We start from the raw sequence: 21,045 nt of genomic DNA on the forward strand, positions 1-21,045 counted from the left end.
AGTTGATGATGAGCTTATTGCGCGTTGAGACTTTGGTTGTGGAACGGGATGTTGAGGATCACGTGATTTGATCTTTGGTGTTCGCAAGTATCAACTATTGCTCGAGAACACCTTTTCCACAGCTATGTTTGCATTCTCTGTCTCTTGCATACTCTCAGACCACGTCAACCAAATCGATTGCCAGAGAGGCCCAGAACGCATCTTGTCGACTGGAACACACTCAAGATGGCCGAAAAGTCAGGTGCTGCTGTCAGTCTCTCCATCACTGCTGCTATCGTCAGGCTCTTCTTCAACTCAAGTAGACTGATCCTATCTTCTTCCCTCCACTCTTAGCCCGCAGCGCGACCTACATGGAACAAGGATGAGTGGGCCGCTAAAGCCAAAGCGAAAGATGAAGAAGGCGTGGAGCATGCCAAAGCGGCCGAAGCGGCTCTTGCTGCGGGTAAGTGGGAATTGGGATTTGCTCCATGTCTAGTGACAATGCTTACATATTCATGCCATCTGTTCTGCAATGCGTCGTGTCTGCTTTCGATTGATGTTCTTCCCGCTCGCTCGTGCGACCCATGACCGTCAATGTCAAACTCATCCTCACCTCACCTCACCTCGACCTCGTCATCAACCACGCCTCTAACGCAAACAGGCAAACGTCCGCCCAAACGACACGATGCGATGGACGATCTTCCCAAACCTACCAAAGCGCTCGAAGCGCGAAGCGAAGCGTTGGACCTTAACAAGAATCTGAACAAGACCATGCTCGTGCAGACCACCACCACGGGCAAAGGACCTCGAGGCGCAGGATTCTACGTGGGTGATCCTTCCTACGGGATTCCTTGATGGACTTGTTGGCAAAGTGTGGATCATTGACTGAAATTTGACATCTAGTGTGAGATGTGTAATCGGACATTCAAAGATAGTCTATCGTATCTCGACCATATCAACGGTCGTTTCCGTGAGTCATCATGCTTTTTCGAGCTCGCGAATACATGTGCCATCCGCTAATCGATTACACCGTTTGCGCACGCACTTTCAGATCTCCGACAACTGGGACAAACGACCCAAGTCGCTCGATCGACTCTATCCCAAGTCCGCGCGAAGATCGCTTCTCTCCGAGCTCAGACCGCCGACCGAGTCACCGCCAAGAACTTTGATTTCCAGGCTCGTTTATCTGCGATCCGATCCGCTGAGAACGAGGAACGGGAGAGACGGAGAGAGGAACGCAAGAGGAAGAGGGAGAATAAGAAAGAACAGGAGGATCTGTTGAGGCTCGGAGTGTTACCGTCGGAAGTGAAGAAGAGTAAGATAGTGGAGACAGAAGGGACACAGCAGAAAGAGAGTAGAGATGTCAGGAGGAAGGAGAAGAGAGAGAAAGCGAAAGAAGATGAGGAAATACAGAGAGCCATTCAGGAGAATGAACAAATGGCAAGTATGATGGGCTTCGGAGGGTTTACGACTGCCAAAAAGAGATGACATCTCTCTTTGGATTACCGTTTAAGATGAGACCGCATTCATGTTGTATAAGTATTACTTAGAACCATAGTTTGCATGCAGACTGGAACTGAAAAACACTAGTCACAGATAAATATAATTACATGACCTATCATGCCGATCCGAGAGAAATGAAGACGAGGCACGGGGGAAGGGAAGAAGATGGTGGTTGTTACAGTCTATTAAGAAAGAAGATAAGCAGAGACAGGTGTAGGACAACGACACAATGAAACAAGTCAGGATCACGAAGCACCAAGTCAAGGAAAATCAGGTTATTCTTGGCCGAAACCGAGTGTTTCCTCAACACTACATGACCACAACATCAGCGACCAGTTTTGTGACGTGTGACGATCACTCTGATATTCGACACTCACGCAATGGTCAACTTCTGTTCCAAAGCCTCATAAGATTTGTACGCAGGCAAATCGATTCGGTTGAAACATGTATGACTCTTCGGCAGTTGGGTTACTTCGCCAGCCTTCTCAATTGTGAATCGTCGAGGACCGTCTGAGCCTTGAAGGTCTTTAAAGCCGTTGACGGGGATACGAGAAGTACCGGTGGTAAACTGTAAGAGACGAGACTTGCGCTCAGCAGGCCAAGCCTTGACAATCTTCCAGAACCATTCCACGACCTCATCAGATGGGTTGCTATGTCCGAAGTCAGTCTTTGCAAATCAACTATTCCTCATGCGTTGGTACCCACTATCCACGGTAGTCGGTGTGCTTTTGCCAATCATCGACGTCAATTTCGGACATACCGCCGATAAGCAGCTGTGAAAGACGTATCAGATTCCATCCCTGTCAATGACGCCCATCAACATACCTCAAGCTCTCGTTCATCGAAGACGTTGATCAATTCTTGAGGGATCAACTCATTGAAACCAGACATGAAAGCGTCGAACTGCTCGCTGACTCGTCTTGAGATACGATACTCGGTGACCAAGCTGAGTAGAGGTGTCAGTTTCATCTGTGATCCTTGCCTCCGATGCCCGTGGATAACACTCACTCCACGTAGTCCTTCTTGTTGTGCTCCGTCACTTCGATATCCCTTCCGCCTTCCATCAAATCGACCGTCACGACTTCACCAAAGTGCTCTTCCGTGATCGAGAAGGTGTCCTCGATGACATCTGTGATATCGTTTTCCAACATCCAGGTCAGACCTCTGTGCAGACCACTGTCTACACTCTCGAGATCTTGCAACGTGATCTTCTTCTTCAAGATCATCTTGTAGAATGAAACGATGAAGTAGGCGTCGAGGAATCGTCTGTGGAAGATACCGAGACCAACAACTCGTCCGATGAACTTGAAGTAGTTCAAATGCTCAGGGTTGACACCAGAGTTGGGATTGATCTGAAGCGTGTAGTTGTCGTGTGCCGAGTACTCGAATAGACAGTAGAAGGGGTTGAACATCTCGTGAGAGAGAAGGAAGAAGAACTCTCTGCTCTTTGTATCAGTACCTGCGACGTCATCCGAGATTACTCCATGAGACTCACCTGGAAAGACCTCCATAATCAAGACCGTCTTCGCCTTCAAACTTGATCATCAATCTCTTCTTCAAATCATTTGGTGTCTGTCTCATGATCTCAGTATAACTGCCTTCGAAGATATTCTCTCGAGACACCTTGATGTGACATTGACCGGTATTTGATCTGAGCGCAGGTTGAGATCGGAAGTAAATGAGCTTTCGTCGGAAGTCCCGCTTGTATTGTGGGACGTTCTGGTCGAGCGAAGAGGGTAGACGAGGATCGTCCCATGTGGTGGTCTTGGTGTTGTGGTCGACGAAGTACACTCTCGCTGTGGAGGTAAGACGCATCTCCCATCCACTCGGAAGCGGTCCAAGCTGACTGACAGTCTGAGGCTGGACAGAGAGGTTGCCCTGACCGGGAGCGATAACACGAAGTAGCTGTTGTCGTCGAGGGTCAACCCAGGTAGTAGTCCTGGTGTTGTGGTCCACGAAATAAGGTCTGCCCTCAGGTGTGAATCTTTGTTCCCATCCTGCCGGAAGAGGTCCTTGTCCAGCAGTAGTCACATTGCTAGATGCAACAGGGGCGTTTCCGCCATTCGGTGTAACATTACCGGTACCTTGTTGAGGTTGCACATCGAGCATGTCGTCGGCCAAAGTACGTTGGTTGTGTCTCGCCCTCGCTTCTCCAGTAGATGTAGCTTGGTTGGCATTGTTGGACAGCTGGTTGTCGCTTGGCCTGCTCCATGTTGTCGTCCTTGTGTTGTGATCAACGTAGTACTGTCTACCGAGATGGTCGATACGCCTTTCCCATCCATCAGGAAGAGGACCTTGTGAATCGGAATGGGAGTCGAACTCGTTACCGGCACCACCACCGGTCTGTCCAGTAGACGCTGCGGTTGTAGTAGGGGCAACTGTGGGAGCACCGGAGTTGGCAGCGACAGCTGCATTGGTGGACATGGGGGAAGGAACAGCGGCGGAAGGGGGAACGACAACTGGGGTCTCGCCGGTGGCAGGGCTCTCGGGCTCGGGAGAAGCATTGGCTGGTCGGAGTGTTGATCCTGGTCGAGATCCGCCGCTTTGCACGGCGCCGGCGGTGTTGACCGAGAGAGCAGAGCCGTTGGCAGCGGGAGTGAGCATGGCGCTGGATCCGGAAGTAGGAACTGAGCTCTGGATAGGAGTGCTGGTCTGGGTGGAAAGGTATACGATGAGCTTTCCTTGGACTGCCTGATTGTCGGAACCCTTCTTCAACTCCTTCGTAAGCATTTCTGCGAAGTGGATGCATCGTCAGCTGCGTCCTAAGTTTTGTTCGCAGCCAGCTCACCTTGACCTCCAAGTTCAAGATCAATGACATCCGAGACCTTGATGTTGATGACACCGAGGAACCCTTGGTCCTGTGAGGATCGTGCATCAGTTTCGCGTCATTGTTTCACAGATCTGAACAACCCACCTTTCTCTTAAATTTACGTTGGTCGAAGATCTGGACCGCTACGATGGACGAGTCCTTGACGGTTCTGCGAGAAGCATCAGTACGACCATATCCCGCTCGACCAATTTGATCTAGCCCGATGAGGGTAGCACCAAACTCACATGTCAAAGTTCCTGCAACCCCAATGATGGTGTCAGTATCGATTCAGCAATAGCACGTTGCTCAATCCTTTCCCACTCACTCATTCCAATAAGGGTTTAGAGTCCTCTTGATGACCGAAGTGGTGTGTATCTGCTCCGAGTCGACCGACACAATCGCGAACGGGTCGGGAAGACGGAGGATATCACGCTTGATAAGCGAATCGGCCGCGACAACTGTTCGAGTGAGAGTAGGGCAAAAGGAAGAAAGTCGATCGACCGTAGTATTGGTAGAAACGGAAGGCAGAGGCGACGTGATTGATTGTCCACAGACGTGTGAGGTAGAGAGAAGGAGTCAATGGAAAAGTAGAGGTCATCCAGCATATCAGCCAGTCATCGTGTATAATGTGAGGAGAGGAAAATGACAAGACGTACTAGTCACTCTGATCACCCTCGACCTAGATCCTCGAACGGTGGAGTAAAACGTCGAGACAGGTGCATGATATGCATATGACACAGTGCATCGGCAGAGAGAGAGCGATGGGGTCAGCAGTGGGAGGCACTTGACAGTCAGCACAGTTAAAGCGTACAAAGACATGCAAGTTTGGTATCATGTATTGCCGAGACGGATATTGGACTGGACAACCAGAACGGGACGGACAAAGGGGCTATGCAAGTGATGATCAAGAGACGAGACTCACAGATTTCGATTAGCGTTGGCTGTATTTCCCACCATCTTGGACGACTTGAGACCGGGGGATCAAGTCGTGTTCAGAACGATCCCAAGTTAGAGTCGATGCCGGATAGAGGTGTAGATGAACAAGATACGATCAGGGGGAGAGATAGGGAGAGAGAGATAAAGTGTAAAGCAGAAAGAGAGAGAGATGTTCACAAACCTACGTCTGTAGCTTTCTTTGTCATAAGGAGGGGGAGAGCGGAGAGCCGGACAAGGAAAGCGGGATCAAATCTGAAATCACAGATATATATTGGTGGAAGAATTTATCTCACTTTATCCCACAAGATTGATCTATATTTGGTTCATTTTGACATTTTGACTCAACCACCCGCGAAAATGACTCACTTGTCTTCAGATGACGTGTACCGCAGTCAACCGAACTCGTTGAACGTGGCGATCATCCATACCATGACGATGGCGAGTACTCGTGCGTACAAACAGCATCTCTTCCGGACGACGCTATGAAAGCCCCCTCTGTGCGCTTGCACAAGGCACAACATGGCATAGGTTCAGTATATGACGAATACCAGACGAACATGACAAGACGAATAACGATCAACTACCCAAACGAAAGAAAACCAAATCAAACCAGTATATAAAACAGCCGAAAACAAGTATATGTATTGACAAAGTGTGGAATCAAACTACGTCGTCAAAAGCAATCGCTTCACATTTCATCATTCAGGCCCGCTTCCTCCGCGTCTTCTTTCCAACCTACCATCGGTCTTTAACCTTCATCGTCGGGCGCCCACACTCTTCCTGGCACCCTTTTTTGCTTTGGTCACCACCTCTCTCTCGGTGTCACCTCCGCTGCCCTCTTCGCTCTCATTTTCACTACCAGCCCTGACAGACGTCATCTTTTTTCCCTTTCTTCCTTGTGGCGGGACAGATGAACCGATGACGATGTCGGGTCGTCCTTCCATGTCTTCTTCACCAGCTCTGATCTTTCTTGCTTGAGCGAAGAACAGCTGCACTTCCTTATTTTCTAGAGAGATGTTCTCAATGCAGTATTCGTTGCCTGTGTGTGTGACCCATGTCAGTCATGACATGGCGCACAATCGTCATATCACCTACCTCGCGGAACTAAGAATTGTCCTCCCGGGGCCATGACAAAGCTTGTCCTGTGAATGGTCACTTGCACAGCTCCTTGAATGACATGGAACACCTAAGGAGGTGCAAAGGTTATCAGCGAATCGAACCTTCATCTCCTCGTCATTAACACTCGCATATGCGTTGTCCTTCGATGGCTTGGTCGCCTTCTTCTGGCCAGGTGGGATGTACACCACTCCAGCGGCCATGAATTGTCCTTCGCCAAATACCTTTTGGTACTTGAACGTTCCTCCCTGCACCATTTTTGGTTCGAGCAGCTTTTTTGGAGCGGCGATTTCTGGGCAGACACAAGCTATCATCAGCAAGTCGAAATTGAGGAATACTTGACCGCAAACTCACTCCTGTGAATCTCCTCGTGACCGGGATAAGCAACAATGATACCAGTAGGATCCGTTTGATTGTCCCATCCTTCTTCGGCATTATAATCCCCCTCTTCACTATCACCTCTCTGCTTCTTCTTGGTCGCCTTGCCAGCAGGAGCAGCACTGACACTTCGTCCAGATCTACTCCTCTTCTGTGCTCCAAGAGGCTTATGAGGTTCTTCGGGGAATTCTATCAACTCTTTGATGACAGCTAGCCCGGGTCCGGGTTGATACTCAAATTTTTCGCCTCGCCAGAATGCAAGAGGCTTGAAATGTTGTCGCTGCGATCGTCGGGTGACAAAGTTCCCATGGTATCCATCTTCCGTATCAGACTCATCAGCTGTGCAGAAAGTTAACGACCTACTCTCCTGCGCAGGACTGTGTTCCCATGACGAAGTTCACTCACCAACACCGATTTGTGAGACTCTGGTCTTCTTAGGCTTGGGCGCCACACTTCCTTCTCTCACCCCGGTTTCTCGATTTCTCGTTCGTACAGGTTGAGGCGCGTTCTTAGGTCTACCCTTCTTCTTCACAACCGCTCGTTCCTCAACTTCTTCTTGCTCTTCCTCGTCTTCGCTCCTTTCTTCGGCCGCCATCGCTTGTTCTTCCAACTCCACGCCTTCGTCCTCATCTTCGTCCGGTCCACCACCTGCTGCTGTGTCATCTACCATGAGACTTGCATCCGCCCCGCTCTCTCCGTAGTCATCCATTGCATCGTCGTATTCGAAGGTCTCTGGCGCATTGTCGTTATCGCTTTCGTCGAGGTCTTCGTCATCTTCCGCTCCGTTCCTTGTTACGTTACTCCTTCTACTAGCCAAGGACATCCTATCTCTAGCATGTCCGACGTCAGCCTCCTCGTCGTCCTCTTCGTGTTCTGGCTCCGCCGCGGCATTTCCATTGGTCTTCCTCCTCGTGTTCTGAGGTTGGGATCGATTGGGGGATTTCCTGTTCTTTGCTAGACTGCCATTAACCGTTTGTGTGGACCTCAACGGACTAGATGCTAAAGCCTGACTGGCCATCGTATCGTCCAGATCCTGAGTAGAGATGTCTTCGCCACCTCTCGGAGAGCTTGTTGGCGACGCATCTCCGTCTTCCTCTTGAAGTCGGCTGAGCGCAGATTTCGCAGGAGAAGGCTTGTAATTGACGCCAATGGTTGTTGGCTTGCGGGGTGAAGAACGGGTTCGGCGGGAAGGTGAGGGGATGTTGTCAAAACCGAGGTCCACTTGCGGGGACGCTGGCTGCAGTCGAGAACGCGAGGGAAGCGTGACAGATGGTGGGTCTGTGGGCAGGGTTAGCGCGATGTTTTGCAGCTGATTTGGAGATGTCAGGTAGAAACTTACCGTGATTCGGGAAGTACTGCCCAGGAGTCGCCATTTCTGTAAATTGATGGCAATGTATCAGTCACAGGTCTCCACTCCTATCTGTTGCTAGCGATCCCCGTGATCGTCTCAAGTCATCGAGGTTCGCGACTCGCTTGATACTGCGCCCTTCCCCTTTGAAAGATCGGTTCCAAACCACATACCCAATTCATCCTCATCAACCAACAAATCCTCCGTTTGCATCCCATCCTGATCCTCATCCTCCATCCCGCTATCCAAATCGCTCATTCGAGCTCGCGTCGACCTCCTCGCATTCCCCGGAGTAATCACGTTGGTTCCTGTTGTCCCTGGCGTTTCAGCCGTATAAGCACTCCTCGAACCTGGAGTTCGAGGTGTTCTCGCTCCGAACGATGAGAAGTTGACCGTCTGATCTCCATCGACGACTGTTCCGGGTGATCGGAAGAACTCGGATGGTTCTTCGTATCCGTCCGCTGTTCGAAGAACATCCTTGGGCATTGCTATTCCGGATCGACTGAGCATTGGACGGGCCGACATGGGGCATGGGAGCGAGAGACATTGAAACAATAGATCGATTTAGCATTGGCGTAGTCGAGCAACGGAGAAAGGTGGGTGGATGGTGATAAAAGTATATGTTGGAGGGGAGAGAGGAGGGATGTATAGTCAGCATACCATCTCTATATGATAAATGTACCATACGAATACTCACGTTCCCAGATCCTTCGGATTAGGATTGAATGGGAGATACTTGTCATCCCGCGCCCTTCTCCCGGGGGTTGATTGTGCCATATCGCTTTACTTTCTCTACTCCCTCGTCAAATTGAGACTGTGGGTTGACTCGATGCGATGTTGTAACGGTCGAACTTGTTCAATGGTCGAGGTCGAGACAGGAGAGGCGGGTAATGAGGTCAACTGAAAAGTACCGTCTCGAACTCAGAAACTATGATCAAGGCCGCACTATTCCACGTTGGGAATGAGCCTAGATGCAGTGTTGTGAAAGGCCGGCCACAAGTATGGGTGGATGGATGGATGGGAACTCAGGTCGAGGTGTTCAGATGAGGCAGAGGTGTGAGATGATGTACTGTATCGATTGTTATCATGTTGTTGACCGACGCATCACACTTCACATTCAGGGGGAAATGACACCGAGTGGCGGTTGATTTTACTGTGTGACCAATATTTTGACGCGCCTTTTATTTCCATTTTATCCCAAAATGGTTTACCGCCTGAAGTGATGCATGCATTCTCATCAATTGCTATCACACTGGATCTACTCAGGCGCATCTGATAACTCTGACGATCCCTCTGATAGCTCTTGCCGTTTTGCACGTCCTCTTCCCGTAGAGGTTCTGGCTTGCGCGGACGGTTTGGGGTTCGACGATTTCTTTGCATCTTTCACTGACGCGGAAGTCGGTTTGCAGTCGCCTGGCCCAGCTCCGTTGGCGGCTTTGCGTCGAGAAGGAGGCGTATCTGATGTTTTTGTCTTGCCAATCTGTAGAGGTTGGATGACACAACATGCGGAGTGGAGCAACATATGGACAGTGTAGAGACACAATGTCAAAAGCAGAATGGGTAGTATACTTCGTCAGTTGATCATTAGTCCCTTGCAATTCAAGGCAGCGACAGGTCCGGTGACTGTGACTCACCTTTCGAGCAGGAGTCGAAGTTTTTGCCTTCACTTCCGGTTCTACCTTGACTCGCTTTGCCGACCCCGCAAGTGCCGCTCGCTGTCGCGGAGTCGTCACTTTTTTGGGGGTTACCACCTCATCACTGTCGCTTCCAAATGCAGAAGAGGTTATGGCTTCATCCTGTTTAACGACACATCATTCGAGCGGTCAACGATATATTGAAAACCTTGTTTTCGAGATCGGCTTACCGTGTCTTCTTCCTTAACCCGTTTCTTTCCTCCACTGCCCTTCCCACCTTTGCTGATCTTTGGCTTGATCTCGACTCCTTCGGGCATCTTCTGGAGTTCCTCGACCACAGCCGTTGTCCTTCCGCCCACTTCGATAAAGACGATGGTCGCGGGTCCTCCATCCGGCTGTCAGCAGTGTCAGCACACACATACAGACAAATTCTATACGAAGCCGCCGGCCTCTCAAGTGGAAGCACTCACTAATCCCAGATATTTCTTACCAGCAGGTTTAATATCCTCACCTCCCTCTTCATCCTCCTCAACCTTCACTTTCTTGGCCTTTTCCGAACCTTTCTTCTGCTTCACACCTTTTCCCCATCTCCATCTGAAAAGCCAGTCCTCGGGAAATTGCTTCGAATCAGCATTGACCGAAACGGCTGTCAGTGGGACCGCGCGTAACTGATGATGCAGATCTTCGATGTTTTGCTCTGAAAGGCTTGGGACGGGACATGCAGGATGTATTCGGGCTTGGTACAATACTCTATCCGAGGTCAATCAATATCAGTGCCATCACACCAAAATCATGCTTTCCGTATGACGTACTCATCGGCCACCCACTAAAGAGATCATCAGCATATTACTCTGATACCGATGAAATGAGATAGCTCACGTTGCCTACACCTGCGCTGAATGCTTGATCCATTATCATCCCCTTGACAGTCCCTTTCTTCTTCGCGATCAAGTCCTTGAATTCGTCAAGAGTGGGATGATCTAGAACAGGATCGAAGCCCAACGCTGATACTGGGGGATGAGCAGTGACTGGATCGGGCAACAGTCTCAGACGACCTAATCTACGACCTGATTATATAAAAGAACGATTCTTAGCTCCTGGGACGTTCACTGTACGGGTGATAGGACGCTGCGACTGAACAAATGCGCTCACCATCCAGAAATGCTAGTTCTCTTAGTTCATCCGATACTGATCCTGGCCGTGGTTCTAAGACAAGTACACTGAAGGCCGTCGTGAGTCTTGCAACACCTACCGAGGACCTTCGCGAGTTCGACTGACAATTTACAGAACTAACGACCCAGACGGGAATCAGCTCATGAGTGACCGACTGATGCCAAGATGACCTGTTTTTGTACATACTTTTGGTGGCCAAACGTTCGAGTTCTCTTTCGGTCTCCGTCTGTACCAAGTTGGTTCTTGGCCTTTGAGCTGTATCATACCGGTCATGCCGAAATGCATGACTGGGAAGCGACCGTCGCCAGACAGTGTCATCCAAAAGCTGTCGATCATGTCAGCGTCAGTGCTTGACTCTTCTTGATGACGGTGCAAGAGCGTACGTCTTGCCCTTTCGCTCGCAACCTGTGATCGTCCTGCCAGTGATCTCCTTTGCCTAGAGTTGAACGTGTGAGCCGAATGACCATCATACGCCGTCACAGAGCCATAAAGACGTATACACACGAATTCATTATGATCTATCCCACCTGTATACACTATCTTGTCTTCCTTTGCGTCTACGGACTTGATCTTGTAACCTTTGCAAGACTCCTGTATGAGCTTTCGTGCTCGCTCGACCTCTAAGAGACCAGAACAGTCCGTCAGTTCTGAACGCCCTGATCACTGTCTTGATATGAGCCCACCAGGTAACTCTGGCATGGCTGGCCCTGTGGTGAAGAGCTATTTGCAGGGTTACTAGAGGGAAGCTCAGCTTAGATATAAAGGAATGATTCATCAGATGTCAGAACATGAGATGACGAGTTGGTCCACCACTCAGTTGAGTTGCTCCAGATCGTGCCGTGTTCTCCGATCTAGGCACGGAACACACGACCACGTGTCCTTGGGTGAGTTCGCCACCCATAAGCGTCGATGATATTGGATCAAACCATCACTAATTGGAGAAAGACGACACAACATCCACATTGACATCCTCGTCCATCTACTCGTCTGAGACAGCCATCCATTTCCCTACCCCTGATCTATCACCGTAGTCTGTCCTTTGACATGTCCTCGCTCTCGCCGTTGACGGTCTCCAAGCCCAACTTACGGGCTCGCATCGAACCTTATATGGGTAGATTGGAGCAGATCCGTCGGATCGCTCTCATTTATTGGGTGCTCAAATCTTTTCTGTATAGTTATCGTCATCTTCGAGCAAGAGGTCTTACAGGGGTATTCAATGAGTTCCAGAGCGTTATCAAATCTGTGAGTGACTGTTTCGTGGCTCCCTCTTCCTCTTTCCTTCATTGCATTTCTAGTTAAGAATAATTGACTGATACGGGATGTGTACACAGCTGGTCGTTCGAATCATTTTATCTTTACCTTCCTCGAAAGCAAAACTCGATTCCGAACTGGCCAAGACCCGCTCTCAACTGCGAGAGAAATTGGCTCCATCCACTTATCCTGATGGAGTGATGCTCACATCGGTAAAGAGTCTGCCGGAGAAGGGCCGGAGTAAAGAATGGTTGGAGAGTGAATGGACCAATTTGAAGAAACTCGAGAGGGGCGATGTGGATGATGGTCGTGTTAGTGGTGCTGTATATCATGTGAGCTGAGGCCTCTTTTCTTTACGTGCTGGATGTGTAGGAATGATGGTTCAGCTGACATGTGCCGTGGGGCCTGCAGGGAGGAGAAGACCTGAACGCTGTCATCAATGAGGCTATGGCCAAATTCGTCGTTTCGAACCCATTACATCCCGACGTCTTTCCCGGTGTTAGAAAGATGGAGAGCGAGATTGTCAGTATCTGCCTCAACTTGTAAGTTACACCCATTATGTATAGAGCATTATTGTATTCATCACCGGCTGAATCTCGTCCTGTTCGATCAGATTCAACGGACCCAAGGGTGCGGGAACCAGTCAGTGCAAAGCTTCTTGTCGATTTGATCTTGGTCCATAGCTGATCCCTGCGTGCAGCTACTTCTGGTGGCACTGAATCGATCCTCATGGCCGTCAAGACGTACCGGGACTGGGCCCGTGACACGAAGAACGTCTCGCATCCAGAAATGTACGCATTCTGTCTTCTTAAGACAAGCGAGCATCTGTACGGCTATGACTGACCACTTTGATTCAGGATCGTTCCCTCCTCGGCTCATGCAGCGTTCTGGAAAGCTTCCGAGTACTTCAAAATCAAGTTACATGTGATTCCGGTCAACGAAGAGACGCGGAAAGCCAATGTTAAGGCAATGAAGAGAGCCATGTGCGTCGCAACCAGCTCGATACTACGTTGAAAACGTTGCTCAATTTTGTTCTAGTAACCCCAATACGATCATGTTGGTCGGCTCTGCACCAAATTTCCCCGACGGCGCTATTGTGAGCTGGACCAACTGTCGTTTGGCGACCAGGAGAAAAGCTGATAATTCGTGCTGTAGGACGATATCCCAGCCCTTGGTGCCCTTGCGAAACGGTACAACGTCGGTCTGCACGTCGATTGTTGTCTCGGCTCATTCATCATGCCTTTCCTTGACAAGGCTGGCTTTGGCGAAGGCGTACAGCCATTCGACTTCAGAGTAGATGGAGTAACAAGCATTAGTTGTGATACTGTAAGATTTGATCGATGTTTGCCAGCTAAGGGGTGAGAACTGATTTGACGGTTTGGCAGCACAAATATGCATTTTGTCCCAAAGGTACGCATCGGCCGCGAGAATTTTGGATCCACCGCTAATTCTATAGAACCTCTGCAGGTTCTTCTGTGATCATGTACCGTTCGGCAGAGCTCAGGAGATACCAGTACTACGTCATAACGGATTGGGCTGGAGGAGTGTATGCAAGTCCTTCCATGGCTGGCTCGAGGTGTGTCATGTCTCGCAAATCTACAGGCGCGACTGTACATACTGACGGAACTATACTTCAAAGACCGGGTTCAGTGTTAGCAGGAGCTTGGGCAGTTCTTAACTACATAGGCTTCGAGTGAGTGCTGTGTTCACCTTTCTACCCGCTCTTATAACATTCATGATCAGTTGCTGATCCTTGCCTTTCACCTCAGCGGCTACCTCGATTCATGTCGACTGATCGTCTCTGCCGCGCGTCATTTCACCGCTGAGCTGAGATCGAGACCGATCTTCGCTCAAAATCTTTACGTACTCGGCGACCCCAAGGCTTCCGTCGTAGCATTTAACAGTAGAACGGTAAATATCTATGCCATTGGCGATGAGATGGGCAAGAAAGGGTGGCATCTCAGTGCTTTGGGTGCGGGTGGTGGCTTACATATGGCATTCACGGTGAGTCTATGCTCTTCCTTGTCTTCCACACGCAGGTCATGCCTGCGAGACGAATGAGGAATGGCTCATAACAGAGCTTATGCGCTTCTATTTCCTTCACGTAGCGATTGACAGCCAAGAGCGTTGATGAGTTGTTGGACGATCTGAGCGAAGTTGTGACGGAACTGAAGAAGGGAGGAACAAGTGCCACCCAAGGTGACATGGTAGCTTTGTATGGTATGTCAAAATCCATCAATTTTCTGCCAAGCAGTTTCAGACCCTTCAGTTGTCTATTTGTCTCGGGAGTATAAGCTGGCTGACTCGACTTTCCATATAGGACTTGGACAAACAAGTGTAGGACCTCATGTCGTCGGCAAGCTGGCCGAAACATTTTTGGACACGTTGTACGAGTGAGCTGCGGTGGGGAAGGGCGAGATTCGCCGATGGGGAAAACGCCGGAATGTGAGGAGTTCAGATGGCCATCTATCATTCTCTGGGAGAATGTACCGGACATGATATGTAAATCAACTGCATATCAACTGCATATCAACTGCATATGAAACTTGATTAAGATCTTTTAGACGGGCTGACTATGTTTGACTATTACAACTCGCTGGAATCGCTGTTAAACGAGCGATGTTTGTCAAGTGGGAACATAGTGAATGTATGGGCGGCTCGATCAAAGGAGAACATCATTGTGCCTTCTTAAGTTCGGTCGATTTGGAATGCAACAACCGCACACGTTCTTCAATTACTAGAGTTCCGAGGTGACACAGTATCAGCTATCCGATCTCATCTTCAAAAGGGGAGTGCAGCCTCGATGTGGATCTGGAGTTGATGGCTCACCTTCATTTTGTAAGGCTTCGATACCACCATACCCTATGAGTACCACCACCAGAAGATAGAGAAGCTGCTCGTTTGCCAGTGTTCTAATCAGTATGGATGTCAAGGTGATCAACAGTGGAGGAGGAGGGGCAGGCACTTACGCTAGGTCTCAAGGGGACTTGATATTTACGGAGATCAGATATCAACCATATCGGCTCGATGACCAGATGCTACAGTTCAGTGCGATTATCAGCCATCTTGTGCGTTTTCACTGTATCGCGGACGAGGATCGACTTACTGAAGCTGCGAGGATGAAGAGGGCAATTGGGATCATCCATTTCCCGAGATATTTGCTCACGACCGACCTCCCGATCACGGCACTTTGATATGTATCAGGTGCAAAAGCGAGGTAGAAGAGAAGTGTCATGGGGAGTACGACTAGCGTCCTGTCATATCGAGGGAGATGGAATCTCGATATCGCAGGGTTTGTAGGCTGTGACGGACGATCAACGATTGAAATCAATGCACGTCAGCGTCATATTTTACGCTTCTCCCATTGAGCCCCTCGTCCGAATACCAGGTCGTCTCGAGGGGAGTAGCAGGAGAATAACCCCCGTGTGAGGATTTTACACCAACGCACAACTTTGAAATGCTTGAACGCATCCCTCCCCATTTCCTTGATCGTCCTCCTCACACCTATCGCCGTGATCGGTAATCCCTTCTGCGACTCCTGAGGCTGAGGCAAGGGTATGTCCACCTCCACGTTCCTCGCTCTCGTAGATACTTTGACGCGAAGGGTATCGCTCGTCGGGCTTCCGATAGGTACTGATAAATTGAGTGTGGACGAAGAGGAAGATGAGGTGGAGCTACCTGGAAGAGGCGAGAGAAGGGGGTTCGTGGTGTGCCGCTTCGCGATTGCTGTACGCGTGGAGGCCTGTCAGTCTGAAAGTGACTTGTCATGTAAAACTCATCCCAAGAGATTTCATACGAAGAGACAATGGGTCTTGCTACCGTGCACGATCGCAGAACAACGCTCACCTAATAAAAGATCCGGCCGAGTATTCAACCATGTTCGGACTGCTCGTCTGTAAGTGGGAACAGAACAAGGGCGATGTCAGCTCGGATATTCCGCTACAAAGCCGATGGTAGGAGTTTATCGGATTGCGACGCTGTGGACAGGATGAGCGCACAGTTGTGGTTCTTGGATTTTGGTCATATTTGGTGTCCGAGGTCCTTCGTGAAATGCTGTCTTGATAAGCTAAAGCAGATCTGATGATGTTTGGCCAAGTGCGAATGTGCGAAACATATCAATAGATAGAAAACCTCAAAACATCATAGAAGTAATTGTTGTGATTGCTTTCATTTTAGCCGAGAGTTCTATGACGCAGCTGCCGACTGATCGATTACATTCTCACGGTCTCACCAGAACAGATATCGTACGCTGCCGCGGGATAAATCCCAGCTAGCATAATACCATATGCAAATGCCATATGCATGCAGCCTGATATCGACTTTCTCACGATCGTCGAGAAATCGTTTTGACACAATCTGACACGATGGATTTAAGCTTGATGCTCCTCGATGGCTGTGGCCGCCGGTGTGACGAATTTGACCCAAAACAAGGATAGTATACCGGCGGCGCCACATTTCTGCTTTCGTTTAACAATTCCGTTTTCTGACCCTGAGCTGCGTCTGCGATCCTTGTCTTCTCGTAGGGTACTGTGTGGTAGCCCCGGCCGACAGATCTGCCCCTAGCCAGCCTCGTCAAACTCCCGGATACGGTCGGTTATGGAGAATGGGACTGCGCAACAGATGGGTGGCCAAGCATGGGTCGCAACTCCCCCTTTGCTTGGCCTTGGCTGTGCGCAAATGACATGGATCGCACCACGCACTGCGAGATCATTTTCTGCAGCGTAGTACTAATTTTCGGGGTAGTGACGGCAACGAGGTGGGATCAATCGCATGGTCCACTGCCACGGCGCGATCTGTCACCACGTCCATGGCGACATGATCCGACCCACTCGCAGCGTGTTTGATTACGGGGACGGAGTGGAGATGAGGGATACTCATGAGGGGCTCGTTTGCTTTCGTTCTCTTCCGATTCACATGTCAGTTGCCCGGCTCTCGCGGCCCATCTCATCATATGTTCGGAAGCACCGTACAGTGCACACCAATAATGAAATTATACCCACATCTTTCGTTGTATACGTAGGCAAAAGACCGAATTTCATCTTTCAGACACGCTCTTCTCTGCGTATGCATCGACCACGTGGAGATCTGATTTTTGGTTCCCTCTTACGTACGGGCCGCTTTGCAGGAACGACGTCACACATCACGAGACGAAGGGATAGGACACACAGTCATTTATGGCATCATGTGGACCCCCTGAGCGTAGTTCCGATCCCCGTCGAGCTGACTACCCTAATTGATCCGAAGGGAGAGTCTCGCAGTCCGAGGTCTCCTATGGACCCCCGGGGACTTATGGGGCCAACAAGGGGCAGGAGAGCGGAGGATGTGCATGGTGAAAACCCATCGCTTGCCCCCCTTTTTTCGGATACTCTCGCGAGGAAACCGGGGGAGGAAGGGTGCGAAAAGAAAAAACGAAACTCAACAAACATGCCAGAGTCGGCAGTCGGTGAGGAAAAGTTGACCGGAAGCAGAAGGAGAAGAGAGATGTCATCGTCACCCGTGACAGGCAGGAAGAGGGGAAAACCTCGTCGGTTCTAGGCAGACTCCATACACTTTTGCTCGGCACACGGTCCCAACACGTAACTCCCCCCTGCCCAATCGATCTGCTGACCACGGTATAAGAAAGGCGAAGAAGCATCGTACTCTTAACGTCCTCCTCTTCCTCTTTTTCTCTTTCCAACAATTGAATATCCACAATCACTTACGATATAACTTATACTTTCGCAATCTATGCGTACGTACTACGACGTCACCCCTCCACTCCACCCATCGATGTCTTCCACTTCACCATCCTCTTTAGTCATCCGCCTTTACAAGCGTGATCAGGCTGTCATATGTAGATTCGAAACTAGTGGTTCGGTCGAAGCTGACGATCGTTTTCCTTTGCTTTCTTTCATCTCATCTCACAGAAACGAACCTTCACTCGTAGAGACAACTTATCCCGAGTGAAAATACCAACAAACAACAACACGCTTCACACTTACCAATCACACGAAACAATGGCGAGCGAAGCTCCAACGAAGAGCGAGGCGGGTCCCCCAGTCGGTGGGGACTTCGAAGCCCTGCTCACTCAGCGACAAAACGAGGGTTGGAGGGGTCTCTTCAAGAACGGAAGAGCTCTTTCATTGGCCCTATTCGCCTCCCTCGGAGGTGTTTTATACGGTTACAATCAGGTAAGCTGTGGTCGTGATATTCCCAGACATCGTTGATGTCCGTTCTCTCGCTGATTTTTCGGTGGTCGTAGGGGGTCTTCGGTCAGGTACAGGTCATGTCGAACTTTGTTAACCGATACACTGTCACTGTGAGTACCTTTCATTCAGTCGTCAGATCTACCGATAGACCTGAAGCTCACATGCTGACTTGATATCGTAATCACAGTTGACGAACCCCGATACCAAAGCACTTCTCACTTCCATTCTCGAACTCGGTGCTATGGTCGGTGCCCTGACCGCTGGTCCTCTTGCCGATAAATACTCTCGTAAAGTGAGTGAGGGACCTGGGACTTGTACATCGTCTTGATATTGACGACTTGGTAATCAGTACTCTATCTCTGCCTGGTCCCTCGTCTTCATGGTCGGAACTGCCATCCAAGTTGGTGCCAACAGCAGTGTCGCCTGTATCTATGGTGTGTATACCGATACTGCCAGGCAGAGTACACCGCTGACGTAGATTGGGCTGTCCAGTCGGTCGATTCGTCGGTGGTCTTGGTGTCGGAGCCATCTCCATGCTGGTCCCCATGTTCAATGCCGAATTGGCTCCACCAGGTATCCGAGGATCTCTGGTTGCTCTTCAGCAATTAGCCATCACATGTAAGCTGCTGTCTCCCGTTGTTCCGGTCATTTGTTGTCGCCTGTCGCTAATAGTTCTCCCTGTGCAGTCGGTATCTTAGTCTCGTACTGGATCGCATACGGTACAAACTGTGAGTAGCACCTGTTGGAGGTCACTAGTCAGAACCTGGCGCTGATGATCATCGTAGATATCGGTGGGACTGGTGACAGTCAATCCATTGCGGCTTGGCGAATTCCCCTTGGTCTCCAACTTGTTCCTGGTCTCATCCTTTGCGTCGGTGCCATCTTCTTGCCCTTCTCGCCTCGATGGCTCATGCTCAAGGGTGAGTGTTTGCGGCAATCGGTCCGGCGGAGTGGTCCCGTGCTGACACGACATTAACTCTCAGGTCGAGAAGAGGAATGTCTCACCACCCTCGCTATGCTTCGTCACTCCACTGAGGACGCGCCCGAAGTTCAGTACGAGTTCCGAGCCCTTCAAGCTGAACGACTTGTTGAAAGAGAAGCCGCCAAGGAGCGATATGGCTACGAGGATGTCAACCTACGGGTCAACTTGCTTGAGTACAAGAGACTATTCACTACCAAGCCTCTGTTGCATCGTCTCATGCTTGGTGCTGGTGCTCAAGCTCTCCAGCAATGGACAGGGTGAGTTTCGTTTCTTTCCTTTGTCAGTGATAGGGCGTCGGCTTGGAATGACACTGATATCTCTACTATCATCGTCAGTATTAACGCCATTATCTACTACGCGCCTACCATTTTCGAGTCTATTGGTCTAAGCGGTGGTACAATCGGTCTTCTTGCGACTGGTGTTGTCGGTATCGTCAACTTCGTATTTACATTCCCCGCCGTACTTTTCGTCGACAACGTGAGTCTTTATAACTTCCTCTGAAGATCCGCTTGAACTGGTAAACTGGTCAATGGAAAAATGGCTAATCTACTGCCTGTCATCTTTTTATAGTTCGGCCGAAAGCCCATTCTCGCATGGGGTGAAGCCAACATGGCCATCTCGCATGCTACTGTAGCCGCCATAATCGCAGTGTACGGCCCAGGTTTCGAAAACAAGGCGGCCGGTAACGGTGCCGTCTTCATGATTTACTGGTACATTGCCAATTTCGCCGTCACTTGGGGACCCCTCGCCTGGGTCGTCTCAGCCGAGGTCTTCCCCCTCGACATGAGGGCTAAGGGAATGTCTGTGTCTTCCGCTACCAACTGGCTTGTGAGTATAACAGTCTCGCTATGATGTCATGGACAATTAGTTGACTCGTCTGTTCAGATGAACTTCACTGTTGCCATGGTTACTCCTCACATGATCAGCTCTATCGGTTACAAGACCTACATTGTCTTCATGTGCTTCTGTATCGTTGGATTCTTCTACTCGGTCTTCCTCCTTCCCGAACTCAAGGGTCTTAGTCTTGAGGAGATTGACCGAGTCTTCCACGACGATTCCGGTGCCGAAGACCGACAACGACGTGAACGTATCGCCAAGCAGATCGGTCTCGACAAGGTTGCTGCCGATATACAGCACAAGGAGAGGACGAACAACGGCACTGATGCCGGTCGCTTGGCCTAAGAAATGAATAAGGGCGGTCGCGGTGCGAGGTGGAGCGCAGATCTGCGTGTACATGTACTGAGTCTTAGTCTCTCGTGTGATCGCGAGTAGGTGGAAGGTGTAGCGTAGGAGGCGGTTGTGGCTTGCCACAATCGGGTCTCGGCTGTTCTATTTTCGTTCCTGCATAATATAATATCATCAAATAGCTTTACCTGGCTATCAAGGCGTAAGAGAGAAGATATGTATCAGAAGTACCATCAATATGGACAGCGTCTGTGATTTACATCACGGTCATCGCTACATAAGCTGAGGTTATTATCGATGCCACAGCCAGAGCTCATCAATAAGTGATGATGTCACGACACTCTCAAACTTCGGTTTCTTTCGACTCATTCTGCTCGACGCTGCAGCGATTGATTGCCATTCTCTCGTTCATGGTGCTTGAGGTACACTTATGAGACCATATCTGCATAGCTGAAAGCGAGGGACCGATTAGCGTGCGACCATACTGCTTGATCTGGGAACGACGGCAGGAACCGGTCCCTGTTGCGCCGAACTACGTACAAGCTAATAGAACCAGGTCATCA

The 21,045-nt window shown here is 49.9% G+C and overlaps 7 protein-coding genes across 7 annotated transcripts; 3 read left to right on the forward strand and 4 right to left on the reverse strand.

Moving 5' to 3' along the window:
• Nucleotides 1-225: 225 nt before the first annotated feature.
• Nucleotides 226-1,467, forward strand: IAR55_002548 (uncharacterized protein; the record flags this gene model as incomplete). Its single annotated transcript, XM_066945661.1, has 5 exons — nucleotides 226-249; nucleotides 334-442; nucleotides 641-804; nucleotides 883-949; nucleotides 1,031-1,467. The coding sequence occupies 5 exons, from the start codon at nucleotides 226-228 to the stop codon at nucleotides 1,465-1,467; spliced, it is 801 nt and encodes a 266-aa protein (XP_066804350.1).
• A 290-nt stretch (nucleotides 1,468-1,757) lies between these two features.
• IAR55_002549 (uncharacterized protein) lies at nucleotides 1,758-5,248 on the reverse strand (the record flags this gene model as incomplete). The annotated part of the gene is made up of 12 exons (XM_066945662.1): nucleotides 1,758-1,791; nucleotides 1,860-2,132; nucleotides 2,188-2,255; nucleotides 2,308-2,428; nucleotides 2,491-2,922; nucleotides 2,978-4,214; nucleotides 4,271-4,340; nucleotides 4,397-4,460; nucleotides 4,537-4,548; nucleotides 4,617-4,749; nucleotides 4,948-4,970; nucleotides 5,214-5,248. The coding sequence occupies 12 exons, from the start codon at nucleotides 5,246-5,248 to the stop codon at nucleotides 1,758-1,760; spliced, it is 2,502 nt and encodes an 833-aa protein (XP_066804351.1).
• Nucleotides 5,249-5,982: 734 nt separating this feature from the next.
• Nucleotides 5,983-8,846, reverse strand: IAR55_002550 (uncharacterized protein; the record flags this gene model as incomplete). The annotated part of the gene is made up of 8 exons (XM_066945663.1): nucleotides 5,983-6,266; nucleotides 6,323-6,413; nucleotides 6,475-6,635; nucleotides 6,698-7,060; nucleotides 7,127-7,999; nucleotides 8,061-8,096; nucleotides 8,243-8,571; nucleotides 8,767-8,846. The coding sequence occupies 8 exons, from the start codon at nucleotides 8,844-8,846 to the stop codon at nucleotides 5,983-5,985; spliced, it is 2,217 nt and encodes a 738-aa protein (XP_066804352.1).
• A 481-nt stretch (nucleotides 8,847-9,327) lies between these two features.
• Nucleotides 9,328-11,575, reverse strand: IAR55_002551 (uncharacterized protein; the record flags this gene model as incomplete). Its single annotated transcript, XM_066945664.1, has 12 exons — nucleotides 9,328-9,549; nucleotides 9,704-9,865; nucleotides 9,934-10,098; nucleotides 10,174-10,453; nucleotides 10,516-10,529; nucleotides 10,583-10,770; nucleotides 10,856-10,909; nucleotides 10,956-10,992; nucleotides 11,063-11,201; nucleotides 11,260-11,312; nucleotides 11,381-11,496; nucleotides 11,560-11,575. 12 exons carry the CDS (start codon nucleotides 11,573-11,575, stop codon nucleotides 9,328-9,330), a joined length of 1,446 nt encoding a protein of 481 aa, XP_066804353.1.
• A 345-nt stretch (nucleotides 11,576-11,920) lies between these two features.
• On the forward strand, nucleotides 11,921-14,524 carry IAR55_002552 (uncharacterized protein; the record flags this gene model as incomplete). The annotated part of the gene is made up of 14 exons (XM_066945665.1): nucleotides 11,921-12,118; nucleotides 12,208-12,459; nucleotides 12,539-12,669; nucleotides 12,741-12,769; nucleotides 12,828-12,918; nucleotides 12,985-13,110; nucleotides 13,166-13,223; nucleotides 13,283-13,453; nucleotides 13,513-13,537; nucleotides 13,595-13,703; nucleotides 13,767-13,820; nucleotides 13,897-14,131; nucleotides 14,236-14,347; nucleotides 14,448-14,524. 14 exons carry the CDS (start codon nucleotides 11,921-11,923, stop codon nucleotides 14,522-14,524), a joined length of 1,668 nt encoding a protein of 555 aa, XP_066804354.1.
• Nucleotides 14,525-14,802: 278 nt separating this feature from the next.
• On the reverse strand, nucleotides 14,803-16,151 carry IAR55_002553 (uncharacterized protein; the record flags this gene model as incomplete). Its single annotated transcript, XM_066945666.1, has 7 exons — nucleotides 14,803-14,864; nucleotides 14,957-15,020; nucleotides 15,097-15,165; nucleotides 15,234-15,428; nucleotides 15,576-15,853; nucleotides 15,974-16,020; nucleotides 16,126-16,151. 7 exons carry the CDS (start codon nucleotides 16,149-16,151, stop codon nucleotides 14,803-14,805), a joined length of 741 nt encoding a protein of 246 aa, XP_066804355.1.
• Nucleotides 16,152-18,123: 1,972 nt separating this feature from the next.
• On the forward strand, nucleotides 18,124-20,479 carry IAR55_002554 (uncharacterized protein; the record flags this gene model as incomplete). The annotated part of the gene is made up of 11 exons (XM_066945667.1): nucleotides 18,124-18,297; nucleotides 18,369-18,425; nucleotides 18,503-18,607; nucleotides 18,665-18,749; nucleotides 18,808-18,933; nucleotides 19,002-19,043; nucleotides 19,101-19,235; nucleotides 19,299-19,554; nucleotides 19,633-19,774; nucleotides 19,868-20,125; nucleotides 20,183-20,479. 11 exons carry the CDS (start codon nucleotides 18,124-18,126, stop codon nucleotides 20,477-20,479), a joined length of 1,677 nt encoding a protein of 558 aa, XP_066804356.1.
• Nucleotides 20,480-21,045: the final 566 nt, after the last annotated feature.

This window comes from Kwoniella newhampshirensis, chromosome 4 (genome assembly GCF_039105145.1).
Source record: "Kwoniella newhampshirensis strain CBS 13917 chromosome 4, whole genome shotgun sequence".
Taxonomy (NCBI): domain Eukaryota; kingdom Fungi; phylum Basidiomycota; class Tremellomycetes; order Tremellales; family Cryptococcaceae; genus Kwoniella; species Kwoniella newhampshirensis.